The sequence below is a fragment of the Otolemur garnettii genome, unplaced genomic scaffold (genome assembly GCF_000181295.1).
Source record: "Otolemur garnettii isolate 467f Iridium unplaced genomic scaffold, OtoGar3 scaffold00007, whole genome shotgun sequence".
NCBI lineage: Eukaryota > Metazoa > Chordata > Mammalia > Primates > Galagidae > Otolemur > Otolemur garnettii.
In genome coordinates, this window is record NW_003852402.1 from 489702 (window position 1) to 511262 (window position 21561).

The 21561-nt window shown below is 57.4% G+C and overlaps 1 protein-coding gene across 13 annotated transcripts in view; it reads left to right on the forward strand.

Moving 5' to 3' along the window:
• The window catches only part of PLXNB2 (plexin B2), a 30712-nt gene extending 9151 nt beyond the window's left edge, over positions 1–21561 (forward strand). Inside the window, exons 1-38 of one of the 13 annotated variants that reach the window (XM_023509331.1) lie at positions 1507–1639; positions 2717–2769; positions 3259–3311; positions 7657–8743; positions 9020–9202; positions 9293–9421; positions 9972–10072; positions 10163–10289; positions 10614–10767; positions 11303–11417; positions 11487–11595; positions 11675–11776; positions 12088–12180; positions 12518–12599; positions 12682–12842; positions 12934–13082; positions 13229–13337; positions 13491–13627; positions 13773–13943; positions 14291–14420; positions 14507–14734; positions 14826–15217; positions 15459–15559; positions 15650–15879; positions 15965–16146; positions 16580–16646; positions 16818–16964; positions 17546–17702; positions 17861–17961; positions 18041–18125; positions 18537–18691; positions 18776–18936; positions 19009–19156; positions 19849–19913; positions 20081–20156; positions 20589–20663; positions 20743–20878; positions 20961–21561. In XM_023509331.1, coding sequence (XP_023365099.1) covers positions 7670–8743; positions 9020–9202; positions 9293–9421; positions 9972–10072; positions 10163–10289; positions 10614–10767; positions 11303–11417; positions 11487–11595; positions 11675–11776; positions 12088–12180; positions 12518–12599; positions 12682–12842; positions 12934–13082; positions 13229–13337; positions 13491–13627; positions 13773–13943; positions 14291–14420; positions 14507–14734; positions 14826–15217; positions 15459–15559; positions 15650–15879; positions 15965–16146; positions 16580–16646; positions 16818–16964; positions 17546–17702; positions 17861–17961; positions 18041–18125; positions 18537–18691; positions 18776–18936; positions 19009–19156; positions 19849–19913; positions 20081–20156; positions 20589–20663; positions 20743–20847 — 5601 coding nt within the window. In that variant the 5' untranslated portion in view covers positions 1507–1639; positions 2717–2769; positions 3259–3311; positions 7657–7669 and the 3' untranslated portion in view covers positions 20848–20878; positions 20961–21561. Of the gene's footprint in view, positions 1–1506; positions 1640–2716; positions 2770–2979; positions 3148–3258; positions 3312–3972; positions 4055–5571; positions 6192–7656; positions 8744–9019; positions 9203–9292; positions 9422–9971; positions 10073–10162; positions 10290–10613; positions 10768–11302; positions 11418–11486; positions 11596–11674; positions 11777–12087; positions 12181–12517; positions 12600–12681; positions 12843–12933; positions 13083–13228; positions 13338–13490; positions 13628–13772; positions 13944–14290; positions 14421–14506; positions 14735–14825; positions 15218–15458; positions 15560–15649; positions 15880–15964; positions 16147–16579; positions 16647–16817; positions 16965–17545; positions 17703–17860; positions 17962–18040; positions 18126–18536; positions 18692–18775; positions 18937–19008; positions 19157–19848; positions 19914–20080; positions 20157–20588; positions 20664–20742; positions 20879–20960 lie in introns of those variants that run through there. The other 12 variants (XM_023509330.1, XM_023509332.1, XM_023509329.1 and 9 more) reach the window with 12 other exon arrangements.

Here is a 21561-nt window from a genome sequence, read left to right on the forward strand (position 1 = left end):
GTAACCAGTGGAAAGAGGCTCACGCTGTTCCCACTGGGTCTAGGGTGTGGGGAGAGGCTCAGAGCCCTGGCCTGTCCTCTGTCCCCTCAGAGTTCTGGTTGGAGGAGGAGGACTTCTGCTGTGTTAACAGGAAACTTGGGGACTGGCCACGAGGGCCACATTTGCTTTTAGGCCCCCTGCCGAGTGTATCTCCCTTCTTGGTTCACTAGGCTGTGACCCACTGGTGCCAGTGAGGACCACAGGCCTTAGAGCTTGAATGACAGTCCCTCTTATGTGGGGCCTGGGTGATGCTTCAGGACTCTGAGGAGTAGGTAGCAGTTTTCCCTCCCAGGAACAGTAAAACAGACATGGTAGCACGGTCCTGAGTTCCTTCTCTGAGCAGGCTCAGCCCTACGATTTCCACACCCACTCACTCACTCAAGGCAGCCCTCTGAGGTAGGTTACTGTCATTACCCCTGGTCTACAAATGGGGAAACCAAAGTACAGAGCAGCTTTGTAAATAGCCCACACCACCCATCATGAAAGTGACTGAGCCAGGGTTTGAACCAGGTAGTCTGGCTCCAGAGTTTGGCCTTGAGGCCCCTGCCCACATGCAGCTTTGGGGGTGTGTGTGTGAGGATAGTCACCATGGAGGCTCTCAGCCATGGCCTTAGGGCCTTCATCTGAAGTAGCTAGCAGGGACTCTTCTTTAAGCTGGGGGCCTGGGCTTCTGGTGGGAGGGGGAAGACATGAGTTATATTCCCTAGGAAGTCCACTGGGCAGGAGGAACCTGATATTAGGCAGAGAAATCAGGGCCTTCCTCCAACCTGAGGGCCAGAAAGGGGACCAGGAAGCCTCCCCGCTTCAGGAGAGCCTGAGTAGTGAAGGGACTCGGGTCCTTCCTTGAGTGTGGCCGTGGGGACTGGGTTGGTGTTGGTTTAGGACCAGGGTGGCCCTTGGAAGAGGCCAGCCTCCCTTGGCCTTGCCTATAGCAGATCACCCTGCCCCTGGGGGACCTAGGTCAGTGGAGGGTGGCAGCTTATAGATATGCCCTGGGGAGAAGGGTAGGGGCTGAAGGAGGCTGAGGGAGCAGAGGCCAGTGAGATGTTGCTTGGGAGTGACAGGTCTGCTAGCACTATGCCACCCCCATCACAGACTCCTCCCTCATTGGCTGCCTAGGGCCTAGCTTTCTTTTTTTTCTTTTTTTTTTTTTTTTTTTTTGAGGCAGAGCCTCAAGCTGTCCCCCTGGGTAGAGTGCCATGGCATTACAGCTCATAGCAACCTCCAACTCCTGGGCTCAAGCGACTCTCCTGCCTCCGCCTCCCAAGTAGCTGGGACCACAGGCGCCCGCCACAACGCCCGGCTATTTTTTGGTTGCAGCCGTCATTGTTGTTTTGGCGGGTCCGGGCTGGGGATTCGAACCCGCCACCTTAGGTGTACGTGGCTGGCGCCTTAGCCGGTTGAGCTATAGGCGCCGAGCCGGGCCTAGCTTTCTCATGAGGCATCCTCCCTGCAGGCCTGAGGCTGCCCTGTATTTTGGCTGCTGTTTTCTGAGGAACACCTTTTTGCTCCTTTCACAAAGACTGTGTTGAGTCTCTCCCTCACCAAGCCCCCTGCATCCCTTCCCTGCTCAGCCTGGAACTGCTGTCCCTGTGCACAGGTGTGGTACATGCCTCCCTTCCTGCCTCACTCTTGCAGGTCTGCCTTGGATCACAATAGGTCCATCCCTGGGTCCTGCCTTCCAGGGGTGTGGGCAGGTGGGAGCAGGCAGGGGAGGGTTGCTGCACAGGGCACACCGAGGGCCCTGGAGAGGCAAAGGCGGGCACGGAAGGGGTAGGCTTGTAGTGGCCTTGGGTCTGGAGTAGGGGTCAGTGGCTGAGCCTTGGTTGGGTGTAATTGCTGAGGGCCTGAAAAGCTACATCCTAAGGCCAGTGGAGCTAAGGGAGTGGGCTGGGCTGGGAGAAGTAATAAGTATTTACATATTTTTTTAAAAGTTACTTTGCTGTCCTGGGCCCTTTCTGCTTGCCCCCAAAGTTCACTGTTTTTTGTTGTTATTGTTTGTTTTTTAAGACACTCTTACTATGTCGCCTTTGGTAGAGCGTTGTGGCGTCACAGCTCACAGCAACCTCAAACTCTTGGGTTTAAGCAATTCTCCTGTCTCAGCTCCCCCCCCCTCAACCCCCCCAGTAGCTGGGACCACAGGCGCCCACCACAACACCCAGATATTTTTTTGTTGCAGTTGTCATTGTTGTTTAGTTGGCCCAGGCTGGATTCAAACCCTCCAGTCTTGGTGTATGTGGTCATTGGCCTACACACTGAACCACAGGTGCCACCCAAAGCTCACTGTTTTCAGTTGCATTAAGGGCTTCGTAACTTCTCAGCAGTTAACCAGCATGGTGATGCTGAGGTCCACACAGCTGCCTTTTTTTTTTTTTTTTTTTTTTGCAGTTTTTGGCCAGAGCCACCGGGTCCGCCACCTCTAGTAGGCTGGCACTGGCAGACACCCTACTCCTTGAGCCACATAGTTGCCAAATTTTGACTGCAACAAATTAGGATAGGAACCCTTGGTCTGCACCTCCCTAGGAGGAGGAACATACATGGATGTTTATCCAGAATAAGAGGATACAATAGCATTGCCTGATGCTACAGTGTAACATTCTTTTAAGGCTGTTGAATGATTCATTTTGTCCTTACAAATCTCTGGGGGTAGCTCACTGTTACTGTCTCCATTCCACAGATGGGGAAATGAGTACAGAGAAGTTAAATAACTTGTCCAAGGTCACACAGCTAGTAAGTACAATTTTGGGGTGGGGTATGCCTATTTTCAGAAAGCAATTTTTATCTTACTGAAAATCATACAAGTAACTACTTTAAAAAGGTCAAATAGTACCGATATATAAGGCAGGAAAAGAAACCCCTGAGCAGGGGCGGTGCCTGTGGCTCAGAGGAGTAAGGCATCGTCCCCATATGCCAGAGGTGGTGGGTTCAAACCCAGCCCCGGCCAAAAACTAAAAAAAAAAAAAAAGAAGAAGCCCTTGAGCAGAGGGGAGTAGGGCATCCCAGGCTTGTGTTCATGGAAGACCAAGTGAGTATGTTTGTACTGGAGGCTCAGTGAGGACCCTGGAAGTGTCTGAGAGAGGGAGGCTCTGCAAGGAGCCAGATGAGGAGGTAAGGCCAGATGAGCCCCTGTGGGCTGTTTTTCCCCCACTTCATTCACCACCACCAAAGTGGAAGCAGGCCAGGCTCATGGGTGACCCCTGTCTCTCCTTTGCCTCCTAGAGAGTCTTGATGCTGGCCTGGAGCAGAAACTGAGCTGGACCACTGGATTCTTGGTGAGGGGGACTGGACCCCACTGGGGAAGGCAGTGGGCAGCTGGAGCCATGTAGATAGTGAGGCTGGAGGTGTCTTGAACCACTAGCTAGGTTGCAACCACACACATCCGTCTATAGCCCCTGCCATACCCTGTCCTGGATGGACAGACAGGTGGTTGGGTGGAGGTCCCAGAGCTCAGAATTCAGGAGTATCATGTGTACACATCTGCCTAATTCCAGGTAGGCACGTTGTGACCCTTCCAGGAATGGGGAGCCTCCTTGTCCACAAGACACTGAAGCCCCCAGTTCTCTGAGGCCAGGTTTTTGTTCAAGGGGAGCTTAGGGCAGCATTTGGGTACTTTGGCACTGGATTCTGAAACATTATAGCTAGGAATTTGGGGATACTGTCCAGATATTTTTCTAGGTTAGCAGCAGGCCACAGTTGGCTTCTTGAAAGTACACCTTCAAGGGTGGCACCTGTGGCTCAGTGAATAGGGCGCCAGCCCCAAATACTGACAGTGGCAGGCAAACCCAGCCCCAGCCAAACTGCAACAAATAAATAGCTGGGTTTTGTGGCAGGTGCCTGCAGTCCCAGCTATTCGGGAGACTGAGGCAGGAGAATTGCCTAAGCCCAAGAGCTGGAGGTTGCTATGAGCTGTGACGCCACCACACTCTACCGTCGACAAAGTGAGACTCTGTCTCTAAAAAAGAAAAAGAAAGTGTACCTTTGAACTTCAGGCTGAGGAAATCCCCACCAGCCCTGTGTAAGTGGGGGTCCCCAGACAGCCTCAAAACAGGAAGCTCCCGCTGCCTGCTGGCCTGTTCCAGGAACACCGGCAGCAGGAAGTGTAGCTGGCTGTGCCTGGTGCCTCGTCTGCCACCAGCCTGAGCTTTGCTGCAGTCATGGGTTGCCCTTTGCTCCTGGCCAGGCAGGTCACCTGAGGCCATGTTTGTCTAAAAGGTAGAGGAAGCTGCCATCTGTGGAGTGTGTTCCCACCCTCTGGCCTGCCACCCTGGAAGGACTGGGCTCAGCCTGGACCTGGGCTCTGGAACTGAATCTCTGGCAGCCCCATGGTGTTCAGGCCAGTTTGGTTTTCCTGGGCAGCATGTGTGGCTCCTGCTATGGGGGCTCTTCAGGGTTGATGTGAACTGGAAGAGGGTGTTGGCACCCTTGTGCAGTGCCTAAATTCCCCCACCCCTCACCCCTCCAGCCCTGTGGGTCAGGAGGTATCAGGCAGGTGAGCTGGCATCAGGAGGGAGAGAGGGAGAGCCACACAGGAGGGTGGAAGTGGCCAGCGGGTTCTAGCGCCAGAGCTCTTCCTGAAGGGAGGCATCCAAAGTTATCAGCTGGTTCAGGCCTTAAGCTGGGTCTGGGCAAGCAGGCAGCCAGAGGATGTGTGTGGCTCCTCCCCTCCCCACCCCCCATCTAGTCCCCTGTGCCACACATTCCATTCATTCTCCACTTGCTGGCAGCCTGGGGCTGGGGGGGATGGGAGTGGGATCTGAGCTAGGCTGAGTTGGACCATGTTGGGCTCACCCCTGGTGAGCAGGTGGCCTGGATATGGGCTAACGTGCTGTTGGGTGGACTTGGGATAGGGGCAGCTGAGGCCCAGTCCCTTTTCCTCCTGGGAAGGGCCTGCTGGAATGGCCCCTCCTGGGGCTCTCAGCTCTGAGCAGTCTTTTTTTTTTTTTGAGACAGAGCTTCAAGCTATCCCCCTGGGTAGAGTGCTGTGGTATCACAGCTCACAGCAACCTCCAACTCCTGGGCTCAAGCGAGTCTCCTGCCTCAGCCTCCCAAGTAGCTGGGACCACAGGTGCCTCCCACAACCCCTGGCTATTTTTTGGTTGCAGCTATCATTGTTGCTTTGGCGGGCCTGGGCTGGATTCGAACCCGCCACCTTAGGTGTATGTGGCTAGCGCCTTAGCCACTTGAGCCACAGGCGCTGAGCCACTGAGCAGTCTTGGAATCACTGGCGTCCTAGCTCTATCCTTTCCTCCCCCTGGACAGGCAGGTGAGCTAGAGAGGACCCTGGGTTGAGATCTGCCCCATGGTCCTGAGGGGCTTGTGAAATCTTCCTACCTCTGACTAATGCTGGCTCTCTTCCCTCCTGGCCTTCCCTTGGGCCACCTTCACATCTTCCTGGCACTGGCCAGCCTAGCACCACCAAACTGCTAGGGGCCCCTATCAGGTCCCTGTTTCCACCTTTCAGCTGGCCTGTCAGTGGTTGCTTCTCCCAGCAGCTGCTGGCTAGTGGGCATGAGGGGTTCCCAGTGGGCATGAGGCAGGAACCGGGCATTGTCACCCCATCCTGGGTGGGGGCTCTCTGTAAAGGCAGGAGTTGCCTGGCTGAGGGGGCCCCTTCCCCACAAAGGTGGCCAGCCAAGCTCTGTATCTCACATGGTGACCCTGAGCAGAGAGGCTTTTGTTGGTTGGTTTCTTCTGAGTTATGATTCCTCCAGAGGTTTAAGGAAGCTTGTACAATCAGAACAGAGGGATGCAGGGTGGGAGTGGAGCATCCAAGGGGCCTGAGCAAAGAAGGAACCAGGTTTGTTGGGAGAGTTAAAGGGTCCATGAGAAAAGGCCACCCTGTTCCAATAAGCACAGCTTTACCCAAAGCCAAGGCCCTAAAGGAGCATTCCCCTCAGCTAGACCAGAAGAGACACCTTCTACCATCCTTGGGTGAAATGCAGTGGTTGGAGGCTGTGCCCTACCTATACCAAGCAGTATGGCCTTAGGCAAATTACTTTTCCTCTCAATTCCTCAGTTTCTTCTCCTGAGAAATGGGCCAATAATACTAGCTTCACAGAGCTATTGTGGGGTTCAAGGAGAAAGGCCATGAAAAGTTTCCAGCTCAGAGCCTGGCCCAAGGCCCATCCCATGGAAGTGTTGGCCATCACCAGGTGCACACAGGAGGGACTGTCACTGGGCCATGGTGATTTGGAGGGGTAACTTGCTTCTAATGTTTTCATCTTGTGGCTTATTCTTTCTATACTTAAACAAGCCGCAGGAAAGAACTTTTTTTTAAAGGGGATGGTGGTATATGCAGGGAAGTGATGTTTAAGGTGTCCTTAGAGGGCATACCAGCCATTCTAGAGGTACAGGGTTGGGCCCTACATGGAGGGTTGGGTGGCTATTGGTGTGTGGCCCCACTTGCCAGGTGCCATGCAGGACTGCCGTAGATACTAGGTCCCCCAGTCACAGGTGCACTCAACTAAGATTACAGTGGGTTTGAGAGCGGGCAGCTGCTAGGGGAGGCTGGTCCACAGCATTCTGACTAGGACAGAGCAGGATCCCCAGAGGGTGTGGGGCACAGAGCCACCTAGAGATGGGGAAAACCTGGAGGCAGAACAATGCTCCCTACCACTTTCTCAGACTTGCCCTGAGATGCTGATGCTCCTGAGTTGGGGAGGGAGGACCACATGTGTTCCTGGGTCCACTTGTGGGGGCCTCAGGTCCTCTACCAGTTGGGGATCCTTAGCCCAGCCTCAGCAGCTCCCCTACTCACAGGTCTTCCCTCATCCACACAGACTCAGGCAGAGGTCCAAGGGCACACATGTTGACGCAGGCTGTACACTCACTTAGACACATGCACACAGATGCAGCCCAGCCCAGCCCCACAGGCTCTGCCCTGCAAAAGGCTTGGGAAGCTGGGGTAGGAGGCATGGGCAGATATCACTCACTCCTGCTGGTTTGCCCATGGGAGGCCACCAGGGAGAGGTCTGGAGGCAGGTGGGAAGTGGGGCCCGGCTGTGGTGGACACCAGCAGAGTGTGTGCCTCTGAGTTATGAGTGTGTGCCTCACAGTGACCCTTCACTTCAGTGACTGCTCTGGTTTCCTCTGGACTTCACTCTGTACCATGTGTGGTCTGTCTACCTGTTCACATGTCCAGGGTTGGTCAGCCTATGCCTATGCACTGGGGCCTGTGCCTCCCTGACCACCTGGAACAACAACTTCTTGGGGTCACCAGGTTGGGGGGCAAATGTGTGAGAACCTAGGAGACTTCCTGAAGGTGTCACTTCATTGCGGGGGAGTGGGGGCAGGCCTGCAGGGGCTGTGAGCTAGAGGCCAGGGCATGTTTTCCTGGGTAGCCCTGTGGCGATGGCTTGGCCCTGGTTGTAGGTCAGGCTAGGGGGTGAACTTTTAGAGAGAGCTGGGAAATGGTTTCATTCAAGATCTCCAGGGGGGAGCAGATGCAAGAAGGCAGGAAGGGCCTGGGCACTGTCTCCCCAGTTTATGGGGTGGTCACCAACCTCTCTGGCCTGCATTCTGGTCATTTGAGACAGGGTCTAGATGGGGTACTTCTGGAGCGGACCTCAATGGGATTTCTGTGGGCTGGGCACCCCTGAACCTTCTTTCTTCCTGTAGGGTGCTGAGGGCAATGGCTTTGCTGCTCTGGGCCTTGGCCCTCCTGGGCCTGTTAGGCACAGGCATGGGCTTGCGATCCCGCCAGCTGGATATCTTCCGCAGCGAGACAGAGCTGAACCACCTGGCTGTGGATAAGGCCTCAGGTGTCGTGTATGTGGGGGCAGTGAACATGCTCTATCAGCTGAGCGCTGACCTGCAGCTGGAGCAGCAGGTGACCACAGGCCCAGCCCTAGATAACAAGAAGTGCACACCACCTATCGAGGTCAGCCAGTGCCACGACGCCGTACAGACCAATAATGTCAATCAGCTGCTGCTGCTCGACCCACCCAGGAGGCGGCTGGTTGAGTGTGGCAGCCTCTTCAAGGGCATCTGTGCCCTGCGTGCCCTGAGCAACATCTCCACGCGTCTTTTCTATGAGGATGGCAGCGGCGAGAAGTCTTTTGTGGCTAGCAATGATGAGGGCGTGGCCACAGTGGGGCTGGTGAGCTCCACGGGCCCTGGCAGTGAGCGCGTACTGTTTGTGGGTAAAGGCAACGGGCCACATGACAATGGCATCATTGTGAGCACACGCCTGCTGGACCGGGCCGATGGCAGGGAGGCCTTTGAGGCCTACACTGACCATGCTACTTACAAGGCTGGTTACCTGTCCACCAACACGCAGCAGTTCGTGGCTGCTTTTGAGGATGACCGATATGTCTTCTTTGTCTTCAACCAGCAGGACAAACACCCAGCCCGGAACCGCACACTGCTGGCACGCATGTGCAAGCAGGACCCCTATTACTACTCCTACCTGGAGATGGACCTGCAGTGCCAGGAGCCTAGCAACGCCCCTGATGCTTCCTTTGGCACCTGCCTGGCAGCTTCCGTGGCTACACCAGGTGCTGGCCGGGTGCTCTATGCTGTCTTCAGCAGGGACAGCCGGAGCAGCGGGGGCCCTGGTGCAGGCCTCTGCCTATTCCCACTGGAGGATGTTCATGCCAAGATGGAGGCCAACCGCAACGCTTGCTACACAGGCACCCGGGAGGCAGCCCGCGACGTCTTCTATAAGCCCTTCCATGGCGAGATTCAGTGTGGCAGTCACATGCCGGTACGTGTCCTCGGTGCTTCCTTACATAGGCTTAGACCACAAGTGTGGATGGGTATGTGTCCCCACCTGGTTGAGGAAGCATGTGTGCTGTGTGGCTGGTTTGGGCCAGCACAAGTCTTGCGCACATATGTGCTGCGTCTTGGTGTTAGGCACATGGCAGTGAGTATGGTGCTCGCTGTCACATGGGCCTTGTTTTCACGGGGGTGTGCTGCAGGGTAGGGCCTGGCCCGAGGGGCTCTGGGCAGGGTCTGCCTGCCACTGACACATGGTCTATAGGGCGCCAGTGAGAGCTTCCCTTGTGGCTCGGAACACCTGCCCTATCCACTGGGCAGCCGTGACGGACTCATAGCCAAAACCGTGCTGCAGCGTGGAGGTCTGAATCTGACAGCCGTGACGGTGACTGCTGAGAATGGCCACACTATTGCTTTTCTGGGCACCTCTGATGGCCGAATCCTCAAGGTGAAACCTGAGCTAGGGCAGGGAGGGTCCCGGCAGGGCCTGTCTGTGCACAAGGCCTCTGCCTTCATGTGCCTACCCTCACAACCACAGGTGTACCTTGCACCAGATGGCACCTCCTCACAGTATGGCTCCATCCCCGTGGAGATCAACAAGAGAGTCAAGCAGGACCTAGTACTGTCGGGAGACCTAGCCAGTCTGTATGCCATGACCCAGGACAAGGCAAGCCCAACAGAGCCCTAGGAGATGTCCTTGGGGCAAAGGCACCCAGGTCATTGTGACCCAAGCCATTGTGACAGGCCTGGGGGGAGTAGGCGAGGTGGGGAGTCTCGTAGGGCCCAGGCCTAGCCCAAGCTACTATCTCCTTGGGCTGGCCAGAAGCCCACTAGCAGCTTCCTGGGCAGGGTTTCTGACCTTGTCTCTGCAACTCTGTCTCTGTCCTGTGCCTTGCCCCATCTGGCCCTGCCCTCACCCATCTTGTTGGTGGGACCTGCATAGTCTCTGCGGCCCACAAGCTTGTTGAGGTGTTGGTGTAAGAGGCCCTTAAGCTGGCCCCACAGTCCCCAGATGTCCAAGCACCACTCAGAGAGAGCGAGTACAAGGCATCCCAGCTGGCTGGGGAAGCTCCACAATCCACACCCAACTGTTCCCTAGGGACCTCCCTCTGGAGCTCAGCCTGTGTCCACTGCTCAGAACTGACCAGTCTGAGCTGGAATATGAAGAGTGTCAGGTGTGAGGGAGACTTGTGTGGCTCATAACCCTGTCCCCCCAGGTGTTCCGGTTCCCAGTGCAGGAATGTCTGAGCCACACAACCTGTGCGCAGTGCCGTGACTCCCAGGACCCCTACTGTGGCTGGTGTGTCCTCGAAGGACGGTAAGCACCAGCCAGGGACTCCAGGGGATACAGCACCATCCTGGGAGATGGAGGCAGTCCCAAGGTTAAGGCTGGCCCTTGCCCCTGCAGGTGCACCAGGAGGGCTGAGTGCCCACGGGCTGAGGAGACCAGCCATTGGTTGTGGAGCCGGAACAGGTCCTGTGTGGTGGTCACTGGTGCTGAGCCACAGAATATGAGCCGGCGGGCCCAGGGGGAGGTGTGTGGCGGGCCCAGGAGCTACTAGGATGTGGGGGTACAGCATTGTCCTGAGGCCTGGGCTCTGGGTGCCTAAGGAGTCTGGGAGCCCTTCCTCGGGCCCTTTGACCTTGTGACCTGGGTGGGTAATGGTGGGACTCCTATCTGTCCAGAGCAAAATGAGGTCCCCTCCAAGGAAGTGCTGGGTGACCATGTTGGGTCAGATTCTAGACACTTCTCTGGGCGTCAGCTTGCATGTATACAGGGGCAAGTAGGCAGGACATAGTACTCTGGGTGGGCACAGGAGGCCTGCAGGGGCCCTGGTGTGAGCCTGCAGCCCCTCCAGGTGCAGCTGACCATCAGCCCACTCCCTGCTCTGAGTGAGGAGGATGAACTGCTCTGCTTCTTTGGCAAGTCACCATCACATGTTGCCCGTGTGGAGGGGGACACTGTTTTCTGCAACTCACCAAGCAGTATCCCCAGCACTCCGCCAGGCCAGGGTGAGTCCCCCATCACATTCCATGCTGTGGTCACGTCCTCATCAGCCCAGGGGTGCCTGCCCCAGAGGGCTGCAGCATCTGAGCTGGACAGAGGCTAGGGGTAGCCTATGTAGCATTGTCTAGGCACCCACCTATATCTCCCTCCCCAACCCCTGACAATGGGGCTGTCCCTAGCAGCCAAGGTCCTCTAATGTAGGCCAGGGCAAGTAACGTGTGTCTCCCCTGAGTGCTGTGGGCAGTGAGCCATGCAGTGACGTGGTCAGGGACCTGGCAGGCCCTCCTGCCAGACTGCAAGGAGCCACCAGAGGAAGGCAAGCCCAGCCCTAGGGGCTGATACTTGAGCTGAGATCAGATAGCATGTTGTAGGCCCAGCTGTACCTGTATAGGAGTAGGAGGTCCTGGCAGGGGTGTCCACATCAGGCTTGATGAAGGGATCAGTATCAATTGCCCATCTCCAGGTCCTCTGTTCCCATACTCCTGGGCCTGAAGTGCCAGCCTTGGCTACTACCTGACATGTCCTCTCTGTGTTTTGCAGACCATGTGATTGTGAGCATCCAGCTATTCTTCAAACGTGGCAAGATCTTCCTCACTTCCCACTTGTATCCCTTCTACGACTGCCGCGAGGCCATGAGCCTGGAGGAGAACCTGCCGTGAGTCTTGCATGCCTCTTAGCCCCTGGCGCTGGCCCCAGCCCAGCCCCTCATGACCCCCTCCCACAGGTGCATCTCCTGCGCAAGCAACCACTGGACCTGCCAGTGGGACCTCCGCTACCACGAGTGTCGGGAGGCCTCACCCAACCCCGAGGACGGCATTGTCCGTGCCCACATGGTAAGGAGTGAGGGGACTTTTGGGGCCTGGCTGCTTGGCCGTGTGCAGGCAGCACCTGACCAGGCCTGCTCTACCCCAGGAGGACAACTGCCCTCAGTTCCTAGATCCCAGCCCAGTGGTCATCCCCATGAACCATGAGACAGATGTGACCTTCCAGGGCAAGAATCTGGACACAGTGAAGGTCGGGGCACCTGCCTTATGGGGAGTGCTCAGGATATGTTGGGGGACAAGCAGGCCCCTGAGGGGGTAGACACAGTGGCCAGGATGTCCCTTCCCAGGGAGGATGGTGGGTGGGCTGGGCAGTGTGCTCGGGTGGACAGGGGCACTGGGACACCAATGCAGGGATGGTCAAAGGCTTTTGCAGACACCTGTGTGTCAGACTCAGGAGAGGTCAGTTGGGAGGGAGTGACTGAGAGGGTCCAGGAAAAGGCTAGGATGCCAAAGCCCTGGTGGGATTGCCTGGCCAGAGTATCTTGACTGGATTGTCCGTAGGGCTCCTTCCTATATGTCGGCAGTGACCTCCTCAAGTTTGAGGAACCAGTGACCATGCAGGAATCAGGAACCTTTATCTTTCGGACCCCAAAGGTATGGCTGGCAGGCCAGGCTGCTAGACCCCCGGGGCCTGGTGGGGGGGATGCTACCTCTGGGAACACAAGGGGAAGGGCAGAAGGGAGGCCCCACCCTGCGAGGACCAGGGTGGCCTCGGGAACCTTGCTGCCCCCCACCTCCACCCATCCCCATCACCTCCCCACCTGGTGTGCACAGAGCAGCCTGTGTCTGCATGGCCTGCAGTGGCTCTGAGGCTCTGCTTCCAGCTCTTGGCTGAGAAGGGACCATGTGTCCATGGGGTGGTCACCATATGATCCCACCCTGTGGCCCCTGGTGGAGCCCAGAGGTGCAGCATATCTCTCTGTGTCCCCAGCTGTCCCATGATGCCAATGAAACATTGCCACTGAAGCTGTATGTCAAGTCCTACAACAAGAACATTGACAGCAAACTCAAAGGTAGGGGTGGGAGGGTGGGGCACTGGGGGTAGGGGGAGCTGGGGTGGTGCCTCTCTGCTGACCACTATACTCCCCTCCACAGTAACTCTCTACAACTGCTCCTTTGGTCGCAGCGACTGCAGCCTGTGCCTGGCCGCCGACCCCACCTACAACTGCGTGTGGTGTCGAGGCCAGAGCAGGTGTGTATACAAGGCTCTGTGCACAAATGCCACTTCCGAGTGCCCACCGCCAGTCATCACCAGGGTGAGCCCCTGTAGCCTGACTCAGAGCTTCCTGTTGCCCAAGCCTGCCTGAGCTGCTGGGTCATCAGCCTCTGCTGATTTAACAATTCCAGATCCAGCCTGAGACAGGCCCACTGGGCGGGGGCATCCACGTTACCATCCTTGGGTCAAATTTGGGTGTCAAGGCTGACAATGTCAAGAGGATCACTGTGGCTGGCCAGAACTGTGCCTTTGAGCCAGAGCACTACTCTGTGTCAACACGGTGAGTGGATGGACCTTGTCCTGGGCTCTGCTTGCTGACTGGGTCATCCCCTACCCTAGGGTTCCGGGGCCTGGCTCCTGGGTGGATGGAGAGCTGAGGAGGTGGGGCCTGGGGAGGGTCCGGGCTACCCTGCCTGCCGCCCCCAGGATCGTGTGTGTGGTTGAGGCCGCAGAGGCACCCCTCACCGGGGGTGTCGAGGTGGACATCAATGGGAAAGTTGGCCGTTCTCCACCCAGTGTCCAGTTCACCTACCAAGTAAGTGCTGGCCTTGGGGACCTGCACGGCCCTGCAGGCTGGGAAGGGGGTGCCCTGCCACCTTCCAACAGCGGTCATCACCCAGTGGAGGCCCAGGATTGGGGACTGAGCTTGTGCCCTAGCCCTGACCCAAGCACACCTTGGCTCTCCCAGCAGCCACAACCACTCAGCGTGGAGCCAAAGCAGGGACCGCAGGCTGGCGGCACCACACTGACTATCAACGGCACCCACCTGGACACGGGCTCCAAGGAAGATGTGCGCGTGACCCTCAGTGGCGTCTCTTGTAAAGTGTGGGTGTCATCCACCAACTGCCCAGGGACTGGGCGGGTACTCTCCCCATGACTCAGTTGTGCCTGAGGGGCAGTGGAGCCACCAGCCCAAGGCTGAGGTTGGTCCCAGGGTGAGGCTTATGCAGACCGGCCCCTCCCACCCCAGGACAGAGTTCGGGGCGCAGCTGCAGTGCGTCACTGGCCCCCAGGCAGCTGTGGGCAAGGTGCCCCTTGAGATCTCCTACGGAGGCTCCCCTGTGCCCAGCCCCGGCATCTCCTTTGCCTACTGCGAGAACCCTGTCCTGGGAACCTTCCAACCACTGCGCAGCTTTGCCAGGTGGGTGTCACTGGCCAGAGTCCCACCCCTCCCAGCCTAGGAGCCCACTTCAGCTCTCTCTGGGGCTGGTCTTGGCAGCTGGAGGAGTCCTCCTGAAAACCTCAGCACACCCCCAGACCAACTTCCTTCCCTTGCCCTGCTTGTGTCACAGCCACACACACCAAGCACAGCCCCACACTCTCTGCCATCACCTGCCCACATGGATCTGTACCTACCTCCAAAAGCCCAGCATGGTCAGAGACAAGGTGGTGGGAGCTTGGCAGGGCAGGACCTGCTGGGCATTATCCTGAACTGGCTAGGTACCACCCTTGCCTAGCTGAGCCCACTAAAGGCTTTTCCATCCCCAGTGGTGGCCGGAACATCACCGTCACTGGTCAGGGCTTTAGCCTGATCCAGAGGTTCGCCATGGTAGTCATCGCTGAGCCCCTACAGTCCTGGCAGCAGCAACAAGAGGCTGAACCCCTGCAGCCCATGACGGTCAGTCCTGGGGCTGGCCCCTAGGGACAGGCCTGGGAAGTGCAGGATCTGCACCAGTGGCCTGATGGCCTGGACTTGACCTACAGGTCATGGGCACCGAGTATATGTTCCACAACGACACCAAGGTTGTCTTCCTGTCCCCGGCTGTCCCTGAGGAACCAGAGGCCTACAACCTCACAGCTCTGATACAGATGGATGGGCACAGAGCACTGCTCAGGACTGAAGCTGGCACCTTCGAGTACGTGCCCGATCCCACTTTTGAGAACTTCACGGGTGGCGTGAAGAAGCAGGTCAACAAGCTGATCCATGCCCGGGTGAGGACTCGGTTCCAGCAGGGAGAGGACCTGGCTGACTGTCCATGTGCCCACCCTCCTGCTAACCCTGGCCTCTGCCCACCCACCCCAGGGCACCAACCTAAACAAGGCAATGACGCTGCAGGAGGCTGAGGCTTTCGTGGGGGCCGAGCGCTGCCTCATGAAGACGCTGACTGAAACCGACCTATACTGTGAGCCCCCTGAGGTGCAGCCCCCACCTAAGCGGCGGCAGAAGCGTGACACAACACACAACTTGCCAGAGTTCATTGTACGTGGGGTGGGGGGGACGGGGGCAGGGGCCGGGAGCCCTGCCCACGCTGAACCCACGCCCCCTGTTGTGCAGGTGAAGTTCGGCTCTCGTGAGTGGGTGCTAGGCCGTGTGGAGTATGACACGCGTGTGAGTGATGTACCCCTCAGCCTCATCCTGCCTCTAGTCATTGTGCCCATGGTGGTCGTCATTGCAGTGTCAGTCTATTGCTACTGGTAAGCCCACCCGTGAGCCTACCGATGCCCCCAGCCCAGCTCCTCTGCCCGCACCTGCCACCTTCACAGTCTGGGGCTTCGGGGCAGCGCCTGTGGTTCAAATGGGTGGGCGCCAGCCCCATATGCTGGAGGTGGCGGGTTCAAACCCAGCCCCGGCCAAAAAAAAAAACAAAAAACGAGAACACAGTCTGGGGCTTCTTAGTTGGTCAGTCCAGTCAGGAGCCTGCCTGTGCCCTGCCAGGAGGAAGAGCCAGCAGGCCGAGCGCGAGTATGAGAAAATCAAGTCTCAGCTGGAGGGCTTGGAGGAGAGTGTACGGGACCGTTGTAAGAAGGAGTTCACAGGTGGGGGCCACCAGCATGGTTGGAGCACTATAGGGGTCCAGGGGGGCCCATGGTGGATGGCCAGGGTGCCTCATCCGTCCTCCCCCGCAGACCTGATGATCGAGATGGAGGACCAGACAAACGATGTGCATGAGGCAGGCATCCCTGTCCTGGACTACAAGACCTACACCGACCGCGTCTTCTTCCTGCCCTCCAAGGATGGCGACAAAGACGTGATGATCACGGGCAAGCTGGACATCCCTGAGTCACGGCGGCCTGTTGTGGAGCAGGCCCTCTACCAGTTCTCTAACCTGCTCAACAGCAAGTCCTTTCTCATCAACGTGAGCTAGGGTGGTGGCGGCCATGGACAGGTGGGCTGCACAGCGGGACCTGTGTGGGTTGGGTTCTGACCACCTATCCCCACAGTTCATCCACACTCTGGAGAGCCAGCGGGAATTCTCAGCCCGTGCGAAGGTCTACTTCGCCTCCCTGCTGACGGTGGCGCTGCACGGCAAGCTTGAGTACTACACAGACATCATGCGCACGCTCTTCCTGGAGCTCATGGAGCAGTACGTGGTGGCCAAGAACCCTAAGCTGATGCTGCGCAGGTGTGTGCAGGCCCAGATGAGAGTGGCTGGCCACAGTAGGGCACAGGGCCTATTTGGGCAGGTGTCTGAAAGTGCAGGTGGGTAGAAAGGGTGGACAGCCTAAGGCTGGCTTTCCTGGCAGCAGACACAAAGTCAGGTTCCAGCTCTCCCCAGCCAGCAATCTCTGCTGATCACTCAGCTGCTCTGTCCTCTGTGTCAGCTCTCTGCCATATGGGTGGAGATGCCCTCTGCCTTATGGGTAGAAGGTGACAGGCCCCATGTGAGTGACAGGCCCCATGTGAGGGGCACAGTGTTGCCTATGTGTGCCCAGACAGGACCCGGGGCATGGATGAGGAGGCTAGGGAGACACGAGGGTGGTTAGGTGCTCGGAAGAGCTATTTGGTCCTTGAGGGGACTGGAGTTGTCTTGACACAAGGCCTATCTGGACCCCCAGGTCTGAGACAGTGGTGGAAAGGATGCTGTCCAACTGGATGTCCATCTGCCTCTATCAGTACCTCAAGGTGAGTTCCACCCACCCTGACAGGGTTAGGGCAGGGGCATGTGTGCTGTGCTCTCCAGACATCACCTGCCTGTCCAGCACTTCCAGATGAGCCTGGCCCTTGGCCAGGTCTGGGGGCGCCTCTCACAGGCCCCAGCTCCCCCAGCCCACACCACTACTTTTATTGCCCCAGGACAGTGCAGGTGAGCCCCTATACAAGCTCTTCAAGGCCATCAAACATCAGGTGGAGAAGGGGCCTGTGGACGCCGTGCAGAAGAAGGCCAAGTACACCCTGAACGACACAGGGCTACTGGGGGACGACGTGGAGTACACGCCCCTGGTGTGCACACTAAGGATGCGCCTCGGGCTGGGGCTGGGGCAGGGACCTCGGAGGCTGCACTGCGGAGCTTGGACTTCTTTACCTGGCTGTGGATAGGATCCATATGGGTGGGATGATCAGGTTTCCTGTCAGGGGAGGCATTCAGTGGTCTCTCACTCCTGCTGTGGTTTGGATTAGAGCACAGGCTGCTATGTTTCGGGTCATGGGGCCCCCTAGAAAGGGGCTGTGTTGGCTGCCTCCTGGGTTCCCCAGCCTCTTGCAGGGTATGTGCGGGGCCTGGCACATCAAGCGTATCTGGTGAGTGTGTGCCCATGTGAGATTCAAGGGTGTGGTATGAACATGTGAGTGAGCAGTCCCTTACTCTCTGTCCTGCTGAGCGAGCCAAGGCCAGCAGAGAAAGCACAAAATGAGATTGTCCTGAGTGGTGCCTCGGGGCTCAGAGCCAGTCGGAGGCACATCTTCCTGATGGCTCAGCTGTGGCCAGTGAGTCTGGCGGGGGCAGAGGGTGGCTCCTGTGCTGGGGGGGTGGTGCGAGTGAGGACCCCTCTCCCGCTGACTCTTTATCCTTTGTTCTCTGGCAGACAGTGAGCATGATCGTCCAGGATGAAGGGGCTGATGCCATCCCGGTCAAGGTTCTCAACTGTGACACCATCTCCCAGGTCAAGGAGAAGGTCATTGACCAGGTGTACCGCACACAGCCCTGTTCTTGCTGGCCTAAGCCTGACAGTGTGGTTCTTGGTGAGTGTCAGCCAGAGCCTGCCTGGACAGGGGTGCCCATGTGCCAAGCCCTCCCCGGTCAGCTTTAACACCAGGGAGTTGGGGTGAGCAACTGAAGGGGGTGGGGCAGGGCTGCCTATGGCCCATAGGTTTTCAGGTGCTGGCTGTGTCTCCCACAGAGTGGCGACCTGGGTCTACAGCACAGATTCTGTCTGACCTGGACCTGACCTCTCAGCGGGATGGCCGATGGAGGCGCATTAATACCCTGATGCACTACAACGTGAGTGTGTGGACGCCAGGGCACGGACAAGCCTGGCACAGTGGAGAGCACTGCCCACTATCATGACTATGTTCTCTAGGTCCGGGACGGAGCTACCCTCATCCTGTCCAAGGTGGGGGTCTCCCAGCAGCCGGAGGACAGCCAGCAGGACCTGCCTGGAGAGCGTGAGTCCTTCCCTCTTCCCCACTTCCTTCCAGTACCTGGAAGTCAGCAGGGACCATGTCCCCCTCTGCTGTCTAGAGCAGTGGTTCTCAACCTTCCTAATGCCGTGACCCCTTAATACTAAATCTACACCTCCTGTTGTTGTGACCCCAAACCATAAAATTGTTTTCGTTGCTACTTCATAGCTATAATTTTGCTACTGTTATGAATCGTAATGTAAATTATCTGACATGCAGGATGTATTTAGGTGACCCCTGTGAAAGGGTCATTTGACCTTCAAAGGGGTCATGACCCACAGGTTGAGAACCACTGGTCTAGAGGGATCCAGGACCCCAGATTTCCTGGGCTCCAGTCTTCATACTGCCCTGGGCCACCAGGCTAAGTAGAGGCCCTCAGCATCCCACTGTCCACAGGCCATGCCCTCCTGGAGGAGGAGAACCGTGTGTGGCACTTGGTACGGCCCATAGACGAGGTAGATGAGGGCAAGTCCAAGCGTGGCAGTGTGAAAGAGAAGGAACGGACCAAAGCCATCACTGAGATCTACCTGACGCGGCTGCTGTCTGTCAAGGTGGGCCACTGTGGGCATGAGTGTGCAGGCAGGCACCCCTGGAAGCCATACCTACAGGGCCACAATGAATCCCTTGCCCTACAGGGCACACTGCAGCAGTTTGTGGACAACTTCTTCCAGAGTGTGCTGGCACCTGGACATGCAGTGCCACCTGCAGTCAAGTACTTCTTTGACTTCCTAGATGAGCAGGCAGAGAAGCATGACATCAAAGATGAGGACACCATCCACATCTGGAAGACTAACAGGTGAGGCCTGCCCGCTGCCCACCTGCCCACCCAGTGCACAACAGGCCCTTACTCTGTGTTGCTCTGCCTCAGTTTACCCTTGCGGTTCTGGGTGAACATCCTCAAGAACCCCCATTTCATCTTCGACGTGCATGTCCATGAGGTGGTGGATGCCTCCCTGTCAGTCATTGCGCAAACCTTCATGGATGCCTGCACTCGCACAGAGCACAAGCTGAGCCGTGTGAGTGGGGTGGCAGGCCCACCTGGCAGGTCTGGGAGGGGGAGGCTTGGTTGGTTGCAAGCATGGAATATGTCAAGGGGAGGGTCGGTGCAGGAGGTGACCAGGCTATGGGACTGCCCTCTTGCCCTCCTACCTCACACAGGCAGAGAAACTGACTCTTACTACCAATAACAAAATAGAGGCTGTTTGTGGTGGCTCACACCTGTAATGCTAGCACTCTGGGAGGCCAAGGCGGGTGGACTGCCTGAGCCAGAGCGAGACCCTGTCTCTAAAAATAGCCAGGCGTTGTTGCAGACACCTGTAGTCCCAGCCACTTGGGAGGTTGAGGCAAGAGAATCACTTGAGGGTGGTTCCTGTGGCTCAGTGAATAGGGCGCTGGCCCGATATACCAAAGGTGGTGGGTTTGAGCCCACCCCGGCCAAACTGCAATAACAACAACAAAAAATTTGCAGGAGAATCACTTGAGCCCAAGTGATTTGAGGTTGCTGTGGTGCCACCAAGGGTGGCAAAGTGAAACTTCGTCTCAAAAAAAAAAAAAATACAGTGTTTTGGGGAAAAATGTTGGGAGCTGTGGCCTGGGGCAGCTGCAGGAGCATGTGCCCAGACTCCTTTCCCTGTGGGACCTAGAGCTCAGCTCCTCAGAGCACCAGCGCCTGTCTAGGCCAGGGTGTTACTGGCTATGTCCCCCACAGGACTCACCCAGCAACAAGCTGCTGTATGCCAAGGAGATCTCCACCTATAAGAAGATGGTAGAGGAGTGAGTGCCCCCCCCCATGGACCCTGGGTGGCCCCTCCAGGGTCCCTGGGCAGAGGTGGACCATGGTGGGCAGCTTAGGTCCCAGGGAGGCCTTTAAGACCCAGACTCAGGCTTCCATTCCACCCCATCCCCTCTCCCCATCCTGTGTAACCCTCCCACCCCTGCAGTTACTACAAGGGGATCCGGCAGATGGTGCAGGTTAGCGACCAAGACATGAACACACACTTGGCAGAGATTTCCCGGGTAAGGAGGCCATAGGGATGCTCTGAGGCCCCTTCCCCTCCCCCCGCCCCTGTATTATGAGTGTACCTTCACTTGTGTGAGACTGCAGCTGAGGATGTTGTGGGTGTGAGTGCTGCTGAGCGTGCTGGGCCTATGGCTGGCAGGGCCCATGTGGGCAGCATAAGCAGTTCTGAGCTGGACCTGTCTGTGCTTTCTCTGTTTTGCTGGCCCATGTCTGTGGCTGACTCTATGTGTGTATCTGTATTTATGTGTGAGTGTCTGTCCACAGCTGTGCTGTGATGGGGCCTTTGTGCCTGCTGTGCCTAGGACCCCAGCATGAGCCATCATGTTTCAGCCTGCTGCTTGGTTTGGGTGGCCTACTGTCCCACACTGTGCCTGGCCGGGGGCCCTCACAACCCCTTCCCCACCCTGGTCCCACTATCACCCCCCCAGGCACACACTGACTCCTTGAACACACTCGTGGCACTGCACCAGCTCTACCAGTACACGCAGAAGTACTATGATGAGGTAGGGTCTGGGTGCTCGGGGTAGGAATGCACAGTTTAGTCCCTCCCCTGGTCTGTGGGCTGACTGGACCTACCCCCAGATCATCAATGCCTTGGAGGAGGACCCTGCTGCCCAGAAGATGCAGCTGGCCTTCCGCCTGCAGCAGATAGCAGCAGCGCTTGAGAACAAGGTCACTGACCTCTGATCACCAACCTCCAACACTGCCTCGGGCACAGGTGCGTGACACCCGTGCTAGGATTGAGCAGTGCCTCTGGATGAGGGCACATGGCCTCTGGCTGAGCACTCCTCTCTCCCTAGCAGAGGATGTGCCCAGAATCTGGAGTGGGGCAGTGGGGTCCCACCCAGTGCTGTATCCTGTAGCATCTCTCCTGAGCAATATCACCAGGCGCCCACACCAGCACCAGCTCCCTACAGGGGAACCAGCAGCGGGTGTTCTGAGTTGTCTTCTGAGTGATTCGCAAACGTGCCTTACGATGCCACACCAGGGCAGATGGGCCTCAGCCTCCCTCCACACACCAGCAGCCCCCTCAGATACCCTGGATTTGGCCTCTGGGTGGGGTCTGATTGTCTGCAGACCCCAGGGCAAGTTCCTAGACCACGTGTCTATCAGTCTACCAGGATGGAGGGAGAAGAAAAAGCGGTACGATGCCTTTCTGACCTCACCTGGCCTCCCCAGGGGGTGCTGGCACTCTGGGTGGACTCAAGGGCCACTGGACCCCACCTCAAAGGTGAACGTCAGACGTTGGGGCCCAGGTGGCCAGAGGGGGCCCAGCAGAATGGGGGTCCTGGAGGCCCTGTCCTGATCTGGGATGGCTGGGAACAGCTTCACCAGAACCACCCCACCACCCTTTTTGTAAATCTTGTTAATTATAAATCAAATACAACTGTCTTTTTCACT